The sequence below is a fragment of the Maniola hyperantus genome, chromosome 4 (assembly GCF_902806685.2).
Source record: "Maniola hyperantus chromosome 4, iAphHyp1.2, whole genome shotgun sequence".
Lineage (NCBI taxonomy): Eukaryota > Metazoa > Arthropoda > Insecta > Lepidoptera > Nymphalidae > Maniola > Maniola hyperantus.
The window spans coordinates 13,056,014-13,071,867 of NC_048539.1; the positions used below are offsets into that span (position 1 = coordinate 13,056,014).

Here is a 15,854-nt window from a genome sequence, read left to right on the forward strand (position 1 = left end):
CTTCATATATTTACTAGTATGCTAACTAGATGGCGCTTTACCATGACTTCCTTGTATTAGGGTTCCGTACCAAGGAATCTTTATAGGATTATCAGTCGTCACACACCGGTGTCAGAATGAAACCTACGTTGAGTCATGAGTGGATTCTAGAAGATTTGTGTGTGGTGTGTATTGCATGCTTTTCCTGCTTCTTTAGTAATGGCAATGCGGGCGGTGCATACCGCATCCTTCAAGATCCCATCTGTTTTGCTTTTGGCAGATTATAGCGAATTAAGCTTGTGGTTCCTTGTATATTCTTCTGCAAAGTAACGCCTGCTTCTGTCCAACAATAAATACACTTTGCTCAAAAGTGTTTTATCCGTAACCGCAACGCAACTTTTAACCGCCTGTCATGCAACGGGACCATAAAGTCAAAGTCAAAGTCAAATGATTTATTCAAAATAGGTAATTAATAACTCTTTTTGATGGTCAGATGTTGGATTTCTAAGATATAGTGGTGATAATTATTACGCAAACTTAAAACTAAAGCTACGAGGGTTCCAAACGCGCCCAAGTCTGAGAAGAGCCCACAACAAACTCAGCCGGGTATTCTTTTTATTATCACCACTTTACAAAATTATTGAAAAACATAGCCATCTTATGCCTGATTCCCACGGTACCTATGTGATTGTGCGGACTATGACCCACGCCTGGATGACGACAATGACGACTTGTCTGCGCTGCCAAGGACGATACTCTTCCCAGCCACGCGACGGTGGATTTCGGTGCGGGCTGGTTCGCGTCTCACGCACCGGGGAAGTCGGTCTTAAAATTTCAATTGACATAAAACAATAATTATTGTACCAACCATTTTACTGCATGATAGCATCAAGGGGTTTTATACCAGATAGCATGGTTTGTAGGAATTGCAGCCCTAGGGGAAATAATGTCGTGCCGGCGAGAAAATTACACGAGTGTTAATGGCATGTTCTACTAATTACGAGTTTTTGTAATTCCTATATTGTACCAACCTACTATAATTTTATTAATATGATGAATGTGTTAAAGGGGTAAAGTATGTAGGTACCTAGTTTTTAAGGAAAATAGTGTTTTTTATGCCCCAATTTTAAATGGGGCCAACCTGACGATACATCCTTTTTTTAAAAATAGACTATTAGCCATGCTAAATTAGGATTAATATCTAAGCGTTAAGTTTGTGCTAGGAGTAGGTACGACAATAGTGCAACCGGTGGGATTCAAACCGCCGACTTTTCGGAATGCAGTCCGCTCCCCAACCGTTGAGCTATTGAGGGTCTCTTTTTCAATTAAAAAAGAATTATTGAAATCGGTTCAGAGTTTAAGGAGTTATATCGGTTCAGATTTGTCGGAGGCAGTTTAACGGAGTTGACGGACTTGATAGAGTAATATCGCCAAAATTAAAAATAGACTTGCAAATTAAAATAAAATTCACCGAGCGAAGCAAGCGTCAATTCCATTGTTACAATGAAAAAATTAAAACAAGGTTCAGGTCGCTGATGGTGTGATGTTTTATAATAATTTTCAATTACCATACCCTTCGAACCGTAAAAGTAACCCTTACTTTAATCAAATTAGCGTCGATAAACGAGTGAACACGCTGGAAGGGGGTGGGAATGTAAATGTTGTGTCACGTCACAGTTCATTATGCTTCAGTTAAGGCAATTACACTGAACTCCGCGAATAAACTAACTATAGGTACTTAGGTATTAAACTGTAAATTAAACTTAGGTTCCTGTGTATAGTTCTTGCATTTCACGAGGTCGAGTGGCTTATTGTTAAGTTGTATCGGTATAAGTAAGGTACAGTAAATGTGTACGTTTGCGAGCGCTTGCTCGCGGCTGATTGGTCCGACATGCACCCACACTTACACAATGCCCTTGTATACGACGTAACCACAAGTAAAGTTCACTCGCCTTCGTGAATTGTAAGACTGGCTCACCAGTTTGGCGAGAGACAAACAATGTACATATCTGGTATACGCTTATTATAAATAAATTAAAAAAAAAGAACTTCCGGTAGGTACCTACAGGACCAGCGGGGTTATTCGCTAACTCAGTGTCTAAAACTGAATGATATATATAGCCACCGAGCTCATTTGACATTGGTTAGTTCTACATTTTTCTCTAAAGAATCAGTACACTTAATAACAATTAATGTGGCTCGGCCGAGTCCTAAACAATAACATAACATACAATTTAGACATTTAATTTAGAGATGCACCTGCGTTTCCGTGTATCTGTACCCTAGGGGGGATTTTAATGGAGTATAAACTGAATAACCTGTTAACTTTGGTAGGACTTTGAAAAACATTCGCCTCCTAATTTTTAGATCGAACTGCTAGGATATGTAACGCCCTTCCAGCATCAGTTTTCCCTCCAATTTTAATATGGGTACCTTCAAGTCAAGAGTGAATAGTATAGGCCTCTTCTAGGCAAGCGCGCTTCAATTTAGGCTGCATCATTACTTGCCAGCAGGTCTGATTCCAGCCAAGCGCCAGTCTTTAAATAAAATTTAAAAACCGGACTGAATTGAGAACCACCTTCTTTTTAGAAGTCGGTTAAAAAGCACGGCGGATCGCGGCGCGCTTCGACAGTCGACACACAGGGTGCCTTAGTTAAACTAAAAGTAAATAAAAAACTAAAACCCGCCGTACCTCGGTTCTACGGGTGTGCTTTGCGCTTTAGACCACCACAGAGAGATACCACACCACATGACCTATCAAAATACTCATCTTTCTATTCTACCTTAGAGCTAGCGCGCACCACGGTCCGTACTTTTTTCCCCGCAAAATCTGTGCACTATGAACTAGGTACATAGAAGCGCGCGTACTTTAAGCTTACCTAGTTTTAATTTTTTTAATTTGTAACATTTGGTTTGTATGATTTGCTTTTTTTTTTTTTTTTGTATTTTCTTGTTTTGTGAGCTGAATAAACTTTTATTTATTTATTTATTTATTTATTTTACTGCGCAATTAATTCCACACTGGATTTTGATAGATTTAAATTAAACCGACTTTAAAACACATCGCAACTCGTCGGACCGTGGTGCGCTCTAGCTCTAAGGGTAGATATTCATGGGAATAGCCTCTTTCCAATTAAGCTAGGCACTACGAGGTGAAGAGGTAGGTAAGCTGTAAAACTCTAATTTCCACATGCCGTGGCGAGGAATAGGCAAGGTGGTAGCGCGCACTACACGAGTTACCCTTTGTCTTCTGCATGCAGCTTGCGTACAAAGGGCGGAGTAGGGAAGCCATAACACTCTGAAACTAAGTACATTGACTGGGCAATCTATACAATAAGCACATAGATGAGCGATACAGAGGATATATTTAGGTACAGTACGCGGCAGAAGCATTGTCTCTGTCGTTGAGACCGACAAAACGTCATATAGGTATGAGTGACAGAGACAACGCTCTACAAAGCCGAAATGTCATTCTAAAGGCTGATGTAAGTACATTACTTTCTGCCGCGTACTGCACAAAGCTTCGCTTTTATCGGGTATTCCACAATACGTTACGTAGAGCTTTTACTCTAATCCGTAGATAAGTATGTACTACTTTAATTAGTATGAAAAATGCGATAGGCTGTATGACTGTTTGCCAGCTTTTCATGGCCTATCCATTCAACCAATTTTGATGAACTTTGGTACAGAGATAGCTTGCATCCCAGGGAAGGACATAGATTTTTTTGTCTATGTCGTTCGACTTTCCATTCCACAAACATCTGATAATAATTCTGTAAAGTAACCTAAGAATCGAAATCTCGTTCTCTTGGTCGAGTTGTAAGCGGAAGGATCTGGGAACCCATCGCATTATTATCCCTGGCATTATTTCATTAATGCGAAGGAGTCATGAACCCCAGCAATGAGGAATACGAATATAAAGAAAGATCTTGATTCAAGATAATCTTGAATTTTCCTTTCGTCGCTCGTATTTAGAGAATATCCTACTAATGCCAGTAGTCTGGCTACCCTGTCTACGTGACCCTCTCTCCTGCCTGGCTGGCGGGCATGCCGTATGTGGAGGCGTATTAAGATAGCTGCAGGGCTGAAGCGTGCGGTGTGTGCAAAATAATATTCCTAGACAACCTTTTTAAACTGCAACCTCCTTTGCTTAGTCATAAACAAAAAAGTATCGGTAGATCTTTGAAAAAAAATCGGGGTATGTATATGGCGGGGGGTCGCCCCGCACAACCGCGCACCCGTCCCGCGCTCGCCCGCACCGGGTTAGCGCGGGGCTGTGCGGGTGTGCGGGGCGTTCCCTCCCTGATTGCCATCTCGACCTGTCGCTTACTATAAACATTTATGGCTGGCACAAAAAAATACTGTTTACTGTCAGATATAAAATTAAAAAAAAAATACATGGAGGAGATTTAGGAAAGGTTTTAATGATATAGTGCTGGAAGTGAAAATTGTCCCTAATTAGAGTATACATAACAAGCGGTTTAAATTGTTGAACCGGGAACGGCCCTCTCTACGCACGCGCCACCACGAAAAATAACAGGTACAGACGTTCCTTCACTCAGTCGCGAAATATCGAGGGGAAAACGCGCACGCGTTAGCCTGAAAAAGATTATGACCATTGCCATTTTTTTTCTTTATAAATTAAAAATATGAAACGTCACGCCGCCCCGCCAATTGATGATTTCAAAAATGGAATCTGAAGCGTTCCGCGTGAAAATAAGATGGCGTGCACACTGCGGCTGAATTTTCAGGATCTGTGAGACGTATTGACTTTTCGTGTTTTGTTTAGTGATAATTTGTGATAGCAAGTGATGCCAAGTGGATATGGGTGTGATAATGACAACTGTTTACGAGATTGGATTGCACTTTGTATCGGATTTTGTGGTAAGGGGATAGTTTAAAAAATATATTGATTTATTCGTAATAATGTGCAACAGACTTAAGAATGATTCTATTATTGAATTTTTATCACCATTAGATATCTATGGCCCATCATCCTACACGTTGGAAACACGTGTTTTATGTTTTTTTTGGTTATTTTTTATTTTTATTAAGCAAATAATAAATTGTAAGTAAGTATTTGATTGAAATCTTGCGACGAATTTGTTTTTCTACTGTACCAATTCTCATGAAACGTCGAATATTCATTTCATTTCTATGACAATGCAACATTAGGTATATTAATGTAGACTTCGTATTATAACTCCTCAATCTTGGGTAAGTTATGAGGACAAAAAGTTTTTTTATTTAAGTTTTAGATTGATTTACTTATTTCTTTTTAGGGTTCCGTACCCCCAGAAAATAAGGACCCCTTAAAGGATCATTATGTTGTCTGTCCGTCTATGTCTAGATTCTAAAATTACCCCTTCAAGGTAAATAAAACCTATACGGTACGTAGGTACTTCCCATTAACCTAGAATCATGAACGGCAGGTAGGAATGTCTTATAGCACAAGTAAATGGAAAAATCCAAAAACCATGATTTTGCGGGTAGGAAAAAAATATTAAAAGGTGTTGTTTCTTGTACGATGGAACGGAACCCTTCGTGTGCGAGCCCGTCTCGTACTTGACCGGTTTTATTTGTAACTGGTTCCACGGCTCTGGGTTCTATCATAAATTGTAATAACTAGGCTCATATTAAATAGTTATCCCGCTTCCTCTCATTAGCTTGCGAATCGAATAAAATAGGTTAAGTATCGACCTTATTAAAAACGTTATGCAAATCGATACATATAAACTTTACATAAACAGTAACAGTACGCGACAGGTCGAGATGGCAATTAAGGCAATCGAGGTATAAGCGGTGGTGACGCCCCGCACACCCGCACTTTCCGCGTGTTATCCCGCACCGGGTTAGTGCGGGGGCTGTGCGGGTGTACGGGGCGTACCCACCCCAATTGCTATCTCGACCTGTCGCGTACTATACCTATTACCTAGTAGCTGTATTATTTTAATTTTGTAAGTTTTATTAAAAGTTAAAACAGTATTACAGATTTGGTCAACTTATATTACTTTTAAATGTTTTATAGCGCCTGTAACTTTAATAAATAATAATGCATACAAAACAATTAGTAAAGTCTGTTCGCTGACTTAGTGTCGCTACACCCGCAGGCACACTTAATATTTTGCTTTTATTATGTTATTTTTCACTGCATTTGATAAATAAATATTTTACTATTCTAAGAATAAAACAGAATACTATATTATTCTTACAGTTATTGTAATAAAATACGAATATAAGTAATAAACACAAGTAGGGTAGCGACACTATGTTGTTAGTTCATAGCATTATTGCCGCAGGCACTAAAAACTGTTCATACTTAAAAAAAAAAAAGAATATTAGCCATGTAAATTATGACCGACAAGCTGATGCCCGCGACGTCATCCGCGTAGAATTAAGTTTTCAAAAAATCCCGTGGGAACTCTTTTATTTTCCGGGATAAAAAGTAGCCTATGTCACTCATCTATACCCGTTCAAAAAATCACGTCAGTCCGTTTCACCGTTGCGACGTGATTGAAGGACAAACCAACAAACAAAGACACTTTCGCATTTATAATAAGGGTACTGATTATTTGCTAGTTTTTTATAAATTAAATTATTTACAGCTCCATGAAAACATTTCATTACTTACTAGATGATGCCCGTGATTTCATACTTATGGATTAATGTTTTAAAGAAAATCATATGGGAACTCTTTGATTTTCCGGGATGATAAGTGATTATTGTATCCATCTCCAAGGATGGAAGCTATCTCCGTATCGAATTCGTCAACGAATAAACTTTGGTGAATACCTATTTTTATTTTGTAGTTACAGAGAAAAGTTTACCTGTAGGGCGATTGTCTAAAACCTGCATCAATCATTATTACAATCTCAATTGTTCTGATTAGCTGAATTTGTGCGATTCTTGTTGCAACAATGCACTGTAGCCAATAGTGAGCGAGCGTTAACCAATCAGAGATGATTGCGATCGTGACATTGTAGCTGTCAAACAACCGCGGTAGGGCCCCAGTATACTGATGGTATTCGAGTGTCGAAAATCTTCCACATTATAGTAAACTCGATCTTAACTGCCTTTTTTAAAGCTGAAGTTTGTCTACACATAATATATAGCCAGCACTGTTGAAAAGCAAACGTTGCGAAATTAAAATCAGTGACATTGAATTTTTGACTTCAATTCAAGTTAGTAGGTACTTTAGGTCCATTTTACTTTGACGGTATTGTGTTTCGTCTCTCGAATTCTAGCAACGTTTGGTGAGACGTAAAATCTTAAACTAAGCGTAGTATAGTTTACTGTATAGTTAGTTAGTTACAGAATCTTAGGTACCTAGGTAATTAATAATTTATACTTATGCCTTGTTCTAATTTGAATTTTTGTAAAACCGAAAATCGAATATTATAATAGACCATCTTGTGAGTAAAGATTTGGGAATAATTTACTTAAGAATCGTAGGAGATTAGCATTATGTCTAACGAAACTAACTAACTTAGAACTTCTTGCGTAGGAGTTAGTATTGCAGTAAACAGTAATTATCTGCACTATTTTCGTTTTACATTGCTCCCTGATTCCCACGCACTACAACTAATTGGCGGTGTAGTATTATTCATGTAGGCGGCTTTTACAAGGATTTTAATGAACAGATATTATGCTTTTCATGCTAGAAATTGTAATAATACGGGAATATATTTTCTCAAATAAAAATCTTTAATAATCTAGTGCCACCATCTCAATTTTTCACAACAAAGAAAAATAACAAAAAACTTAGACCGACCAAACGAATTTTTCAATATTCGGGTACTATTTTCATCATCATCAACCGATAGACGTCCACTGCTCGACATAGCTCTCTTGTAGGGACTTCCACACGCCACGGTCTTGCGCCGCCTGCATCCAGCGGCTCCTTGCGACTCGTCTGAAGCCGTCCGTCCACCTAGTGGGGGTCTTCTAACGCTGCAAATATTCGGGTTCTATGGCGTCTTTAAAAATAAAAAATAAATCATTATACGTACCTACATACAGAATGACAGCTGCGAGCTGCAGATGTCTGAATATACTCTACATATATACAAAAACAGTTGCTTTGCTTTTCTTTAATATACATGCAGTAAGATGTATGCAGTAAAGATGTACCTATCAAAGACTCAAATAGGATTTTGGCCTTACAATATGTCAAAAACCTTCCCATAAGTTCCCACAATAACTTTTATTATAATCTTGAACAAAAATAGCGTTTCATAGCAAGCATTCATTTAAAATTCGATAAAAGATGATAGAAATAGATCGTCGTTTTAAAAGCAATCACGTTGGTCATTGGTGGGTCTGTCCTAGTTCCATATTAATATGTCTCCGAACCGAGTGTAATATTCATGAACATAAACATGTCACGCCAGAAGCTATCGGTCCACAGTCCACAGGCAGAAGCTATCGGTTGACACCATTGACATAGAATAACTTGATTGGAATATATTGCGATGTGTACCGAAAACTAAATCTACCCTTTACTACACTATCATGCGATATGCTATCGAAAAAATATCGATGGTATTGACAGTATCGTCACAAATTTTATGATATCTACAAAAAATGTATTTAGGTGGGTAGTCATGAAAACTCGGTTAGTTCTAAAAAATAGGAGGATCTTAATTTGGCGCTTTATATCTATGTATTTTTATTTTACTTTACCGTTTTACATTCATTTAGTCTATCAGCATTATTCAGCGTGCTCTTTAATAAACATTTTACCAACTTTCTTCGCAGGTTTAACGCTTGAAGCCTGTGAAGAAAGTTGGCGAAATGGCAGGCGGGTGTTTAATTATCTAGCCAAAAATAAACAAGAGTTAACGCCGAATAAACAATAAGTAATTAAGGACAGGCTTTTGTTTCTTAGTGGCTTGTTTCTCTAATCAAGAGATAAGACAAACGATTAATTAAGTAAGATCAGAGATTGAAGTCGTGAGATTTTACAGATTATGCTTAAAGATTTAAACTAGGGTTTAATTGTCAGTTAAGAACAACAACAACGGAAGGCCAAGTGCGGATTGGTAGACTTCACAAACCTTTGAGATCATTATAGAAACTCTCAGTTATGCAAATTTTCCCATGACATTTTTCTTCATTTTAAAGCAAGTCATATTTAATTAGCATTATTTGAGAATCACTCCTGTAAATTATTTCCGGTTTTGGTGTTTCATTTGGTTTTTACTTTCTATTGAGGATAAGTACTAATTTATTTACCTTCTTTACAGTGTTTTAATCAAAAATGTTGGTTCTTCTCCATATTCAGCTTTAACATTTTGTCAAGACATTTCGCATCAAAATAATTCCTAATCCAAACCGTCTCAAGTAGGAAAGCCCGGTAATGCAGTCGGATCAAATCTTGCGTGCGCTTTGTACGGTTGAGTTGAGTAGTAACCTGAGACTTTCACGTGAACACTAATGCGGAAAATACCGTGTAATAGCACGGGTTATACTGAATAAACGTATGTAGGTATACGAGTAGTTAGTAAGCTTGACGGTCTGGCGACGCTTTTCAGTCACAAGTAGGGTTTCTATGTGTATGTGTGAGTAGGTATACAAAACTGAAACGTTTTTCTGAGTGCTCTACAATTTTTTACGGCTGATAGAAAAAGAAGAAAAAAACTAAAATATTACTTAACATAATATTATAACAGAAGGCGGTGGAAACAGATAATCCATTCGAGGAAAGTTTGCCAGGACCACGATCTTCAGCAATGAAAGAACGACTAGAGAGAGAGAATATTATAATAGAGTATTTTACGCCCACGGCTGGACATAGGTCTCTTATACGGACTTCCACACCGCAGTCTTGCGCTACCTGTATCTGTGCTATCGGCTCCTTGCGATTCATTTGAGTCACATCACACATGTCTACCGAGTAGGGGGTCTGCCAAAGCTGCACTTTCCAGTGTATGGTTACCATTCCAGCATCAGAGAATCTCCGTGTCGTGTGGAAGTCCCTATATGAGATCTATGTTCAACAGTGGATGTCTATCACATGTTAATGATGATGATATTTGGTGGTTTTAACAACTCCCTGTTATGTCTAATCGACATCTTTCTTGTATTTATAACGTACCTGTTCCAATCATTTTTATAAAATTTCCTTACTAAATTAGTGTAGAAGTTTCTATTGAAGCAACATTTACAATGGATGCAGGTGTTTTGAAATTCAAAGAGCATTTCAAAGGCCAAACAAAGCTACTGCTGACTAAATTGTCGTATTCATTTACCCATTCGTCTATTATTCCTGCAGAATATCCGCATCGAATTGAAAAGCCGTGCGTGAACAGGGGAGACCGAGAGGCGGTGAAGAATTTGTTCAGTGTTTAAACGATTTAAAATATCATCCATGGAAAACGGTTTTTTATGAATAAAGTACTTCTAGGGCCTACTAAAGCCCGTTCGTTACAACTCGCACACACTAGATAATATTAAAGTCTAAATAAGTGGTGGTAGCTCTAAAGGTCAAGACTTTGGCATCTTGTCCGACGGAGCTTTGATGTTCAATCCCAGACACGCACCTCTAACTTTTCGAAGCTATGCGTGTTTTAAAAACTAGGTATATCATTAATCATTTTCAGCAGATTTGTAGAGCGTTGTCTCTGTCATTGAGATCGACAAAACGTCATATCGGTATGAGTGACAGAGACAACGCTCTACAAAGCCAAAATGTCATTCTAAAGGCCGAAGTACATTACTTTTTGCTATGTACTGTACTGAGTGTAGGTACTTAGGTTTCCTCGCGATATTTTCGTTCACAATTAAAAAAAACCGGCCAAGTGCGAGTCAGGCTCGCGCAATGAGGGTTCCGTACTGCAGTCTTATTTTTATCATCGACATTTGCATTATAATTCAAAAACTATGATGCATAAAAATAAATAAAAATTTGTTTTAAAATACACAGGTGAAGCCCTTTCACACGATACCTCACTTGATATAGTTATCTTACTTTGATAATTGAAAATACTAATTATTAGTTTATGACCACAATTTAAATTTTTTTGTGTGATCTAACCCTAAATTCACGGTTTCAGATTTTTCCCCAAATGCCAGCTATAGAATAGAATAGAATAGAATGTTTTTTTATTCATGTAAACTTTTTAAAAGTGCTTATGAATAGTCAGGTATATAATAAGTAATATAAGATCTACCTACCTGCCAAATTTCATGATTCTAGATCAACGGGAAGTATCCTGTAGGTTTCTTGACAGACAGACGGACAGACAGACAGACAAACAGACAGACAGACAGACAGACAGGCGGACAACAAAGTGATCCTGATGATAAAGGGTTTCGTTTTTCCTTTTGAGGTACGGAATCCTAAAAGTGATATTTAATAGCTTAAAACGCACATACTACACCAACAAGTTAAAGGTACCTATGTGAAATCTACACTGCTAAAAACGTTAAAGAACAAACGGTTCATTAGCTCTCAGACTAATGCGTCATTTCATATAAAATGTACAGTGATGGCGTAGTTTTGCATCGCTTTGGAGGCTTTGCCGCGGGATAAATGGAAATTTTCGAGAGCCAGCTGTTTTGCTAGCCTAAAAGCGAGCAGACGCGAGTAATCCTAAATGTGGTTAGTACGGAGAGGTGGAGAATCTAATACCTTTAGTTACCTACTTTTCTTGAAAACTAGTACATTTGACATTATACCACACACAGGACACACTTGGTATGGTGGATGCAGTTTAATGGCGAGTGGAGGAGACGTGCTCTATGTGACTTCTCCATAGAATTAGTGCAGGTGAATATTATTATGATATACTAGAGGTAATCTCATGAGCCTCATGAGCCTCAATAGCTCAATCGGTAAAGGAGTGGACTGAAAACCGAAAGGTCGACGGTTCAAACCCCGCCCGTTGCACTATTGTCGTACCTACTCCTAGCACAAGCCTGACGCTTAGTTGGAGAGGAAAGGGGAATATTAGTCATTTAACATGGCTAATATTCTTTAAAAAAATATATATATCTGTGAACTTACTTAATAGAGAAAGGAGTCGTACGGGCGGGGGCATCTTCAACCGAAAATCTATGGATATCTATGGAATCCATGGGAATTCAAACTTGAGTAGTTAAGTATTGTATTTCGAGGGAACACCTTTAGATTTAATCTACGAGTAGGTATATCACAAGATATGGGTTTCTTTTACAAGATTTAGCGCTCCCGTGATTAAGCTCCCGAAATCGGATTATACCTAAGCTGAGCGTGGTAAAATTTCTAGTCAGGCAAGCTGAGCGGATAGCGAATTACTCTGACCACAGTGAAATTTCCAGTCTGTGAAAATATAGGAACACTAGATGATGCCCGCGACTTCGTCCGCGTGGATTTAGGTTTTTTAAAATCCCGTGGGATCTCTTTGATTTTCCGAGATAAAAAGTAGCCTATGTCCTTCCCCGGGATGCCAGCTATCTCTATTCCAAATTTCGACAAAATCGGTTGAACGGATAGGCCGAGAAAAGGCTAGCAGACAGACAGACAGACAGACACACTTTCGCATTTATAAAATTATAGTATGGATTTTAAGTGGAGAAATTTCACCTAAAATGATGAAAATGATAAGCTGTCCGCTCAAATGTAATAGTTATCACAATATTTATTAATTCATCTACCTATATAAAACATTTTCCGGAAACTTTTCCCAAAATATCTTTATTTGCAAGGTTCCGTACCCGAAGGGTGCCAACGGGACCCTATTACTAAGACTCCGCTGTCCGTCCGTCCGTCTGACTGTATCTCGTGAACCATAATAGCCAGTGACCTGAAATTTTCACAGAATGTGTAAAAAATACTGAAAATTTCAAAATTGTAGCCATGAAAATTAAAAATAAATAAAACGATTTTTTGTACGATGGTATTGTCCGATTCCCACTTGTTTTATGTTCGTCATATGCATATATAATGCAATGTCTAGATTTATTTTTGTTAAAAATTGTTGTATTTTGTGGTTAAAATAATAATTAGAAGACTTGTATAAAATATGTGTTGTGAGCCAAAATAGACCTCATAACTTTATGTTAGGCACTATTTATACGATCTGCAAACGCCATTTAACCAAAGGGTGGCAAAGCTATTTTATGGCCGATGTAAAAGCCTAAAAGCCTAAAAGAAAATTTTGTACTAGAGTTGCAATTTACCACATAGTTTCCAGTAAGGACTAACGAGGTTGGCCATAGTTTCGCGTTGTTACGAACTAGCTCCGAGTAACGTTCGAATAAACTGTGTTGTTAGTCGACTACGCGAAAAAGCTCTTTGCGAACTATCCAGTACTGCGTTGTTTGAAATTTCTTGTACAAATTTCTTACAAAGCTGTATCTATATGAATGCATATTTCACTTAGAGCTAAGTCAAAATTTATCACATTGTTTTCAGTAAGGTCTCCCTTAGTACACAGTACCTACTTACATTTTTGCGAACTTTGAGGACCTTATACCTACCAACGGGGTCCTGGTTTTTTCATTGTTCCATATCTCCAGAAAAAAAAGAACTCTTAAAGGATTACTCTTCGTTTTTAAGCTTATTTAATTGTTTCACGACATATTTTAATGTAGATAACGGGTACATATCGGAGGTGCGTGCCGCGGGATAGAACCCCCGACCTCCCGAGTAGGAGGCGAACGTTTACCAGGCTATCTCGGTTCTCATAGGTGTACATACATGGAGCTATATGAATCAGGTTGGCTTATTGGGTCGATTTAATTGTAGATACCAGCAGACGCTGTCAAGATTGGTTAAGTATATTGTTACAACCATTTCACCATACAAGGTTTTGCCCGTAATGACCGCGCTGGGCAGGCGTGTTGGTCATCGCAGGGCTAGACTGGTCGCACCGGTGTCGCTGCTGCCCAGCACCGGCCTGTAGCATATTTTATCCAAGTACCAGGCGGCGCAAGACCGTGGCGTGTGGAAGTCCTTACAAGAGACCTATGTCCAGCAGTGGACGTCTATCGGTTGATGATGATGATCGTTACAACGGATCTCGACCATGCGCCGACCATTACAGTAATTAGTTAATGCTCGCAGTTAAAACCGTCTGTCTGGTAGCAACCCCTACGTTAGCAGCCCCCAATCAGTCGCAGACAGCGGCTAATCTAATAAGAGGGGGCGCAGAAATTCCTAACTTCATCTAGCCCCGGGAAGCCATTCACACATTCGCTAGAAATCCTATTAAATTGTTAGCTCAAATCATTTTATGTATACCTACCTGTCTATAACTTGGTTAACCAGAATTCATGAGGATCAATCACTTAGGCGTTCTTGCGGTTAAGGTGGCCACCTAACTAATGCCATGATTTTTCCTTAAAAGATAAACAAATCGCAGAAACCATCTCGGAGAAACGCATACTTAGTACTAAGTAGGTACGTACTTAATTAGTAATAAGTATAGGCATTAATGCCTAGCACCAGTTTACAGGTACAGAAGGCTTGCACCGCCTTTATACTTAAAAATCAGCCCTTATACTATATACATCATCATCATGACCAACCCGTCGTCGACTCACTACAGAGCACGGGTCTCCCCTCAGAGTGAGAAGGGTTTTGGCCATAGTCTACCACGCTGGCCAAGTGCGGATTGGCAGACTTCACACAGCTTTAAGAACATTATAGAGAACTATGTATGCAAGTCTCCTCAAGATGTTTTCCTTCACCGTTAAAGAAAGTGCTATTTGATAAATTAAAACGCACATAACTCCGAAAAGTTAGAGGTGCGTGCCTGGGATCGAACCCCCGACCTCCCATTGGGACGGACGTCCTAACCGCTAGTACGTAGTACTATTATAATCTGTGCCGCTAGGCTATCATCGCTTATACTACGAGTATCTACATAAGTGGCGTTCAAATGTTTATAAGTGTATTCTAGGACATGGCATAGTAATCTCATTAGGAAGGAAATCGCAATTCTTGGCTTCACTTTAGTGTTTTGAAGTCTTACGGCTCATTAAAGATTTTCGTCAGCTTATCGGATTTGAAGACACCCACATTCTACGATGCCAGGCGGACGGATAAATACCTACTCACGGTCATTTTCTATTAGATTTCTTTTCTTAACTCTAGTTGGTAATATCTTTGTATTTAATCAGCATCTGCTTATTTCTCACCGCTTTTCAGTTCACATATTATAAGTTTTTATACGCTGGTAACCCTTCTCACTCTGAGAGGAGACCTGTGCTCTGTAGTGAGCCAGTGATGGGTTGATCATGATGATGATGATGATACGCTGGTAAATATAGGTAATAAAATGGTTTTGTAGTAGAACAGTGACCAACTACGGTTAAAACCAAGCTGTTTGCCTAGATACCTCTTTAGGGCAACTGAATGACTAGACTGCATCATCAGTCTATACTATTATCTATACCTATTTTATTACCCCAAGGGTGCAGAACCCTATAAGTAACTTTTTATTTACCTTTTTAATAAATAATTAATTTCTTTTTTTTCTCTTTTATTTACTGAAAATATTACAATAAATCTTAAAGCTAGCCCTATCTAATTACTATACAAATCATGCCGGCGTGGAATGGTGCCAAGAATACTGTAGGCATTTCCGCGTAGGACAGCCAGGCTGATCCGTTGCGCAAAAAATGAGCCAGCTCTTCTGTCACCAGATGAAGCTATTAATCGCGGTAAAATTTTTTTAGCACTAAGACTCCATGGGTTTTGGTTAATTTGAGGTAGTTAGAGAGATATTTCATAAAATTAACTTTTATTGTTCAACATTAAACTGTCTCGAGCGTAATAAGCTGACAAAGCATTTAGTAGCGAATCCCTTGTTTCTTTCTTACATTATACGATGCTTTCTTTCTTCTGTTCGTGGTTAGCTCGGCGTCCATTGTTGTTCAGACACAGGCCT

The 15,854-nt window shown here is 38.5% G+C and overlaps 1 protein-coding gene across 2 annotated transcripts in view; it reads left to right on the forward strand.

The window, feature by feature from the left end:
- The first annotated feature begins 4,551 nt into the window (after nucleotides 1-4,551).
- The window catches only part of tow (target of wingless), a 70,681-nt gene continuing 59,378 nt past the window's right edge, over nucleotides 4,552-15,854 (forward strand). For both annotated transcript variants that reach the window (XM_034985003.2, XM_069497997.1), the window contains exon 1: nucleotides 4,552-4,863. Coding sequence is in view for 1 of the 2 variants with exons in the window: in XM_069497997.1 (XP_069354098.1) it covers nucleotides 4,791-4,863 (73 nt within the window). In the remaining variant the exon portion in view is untranslated. The remainder of the gene's footprint in view (nucleotides 4,864-15,854) is intronic.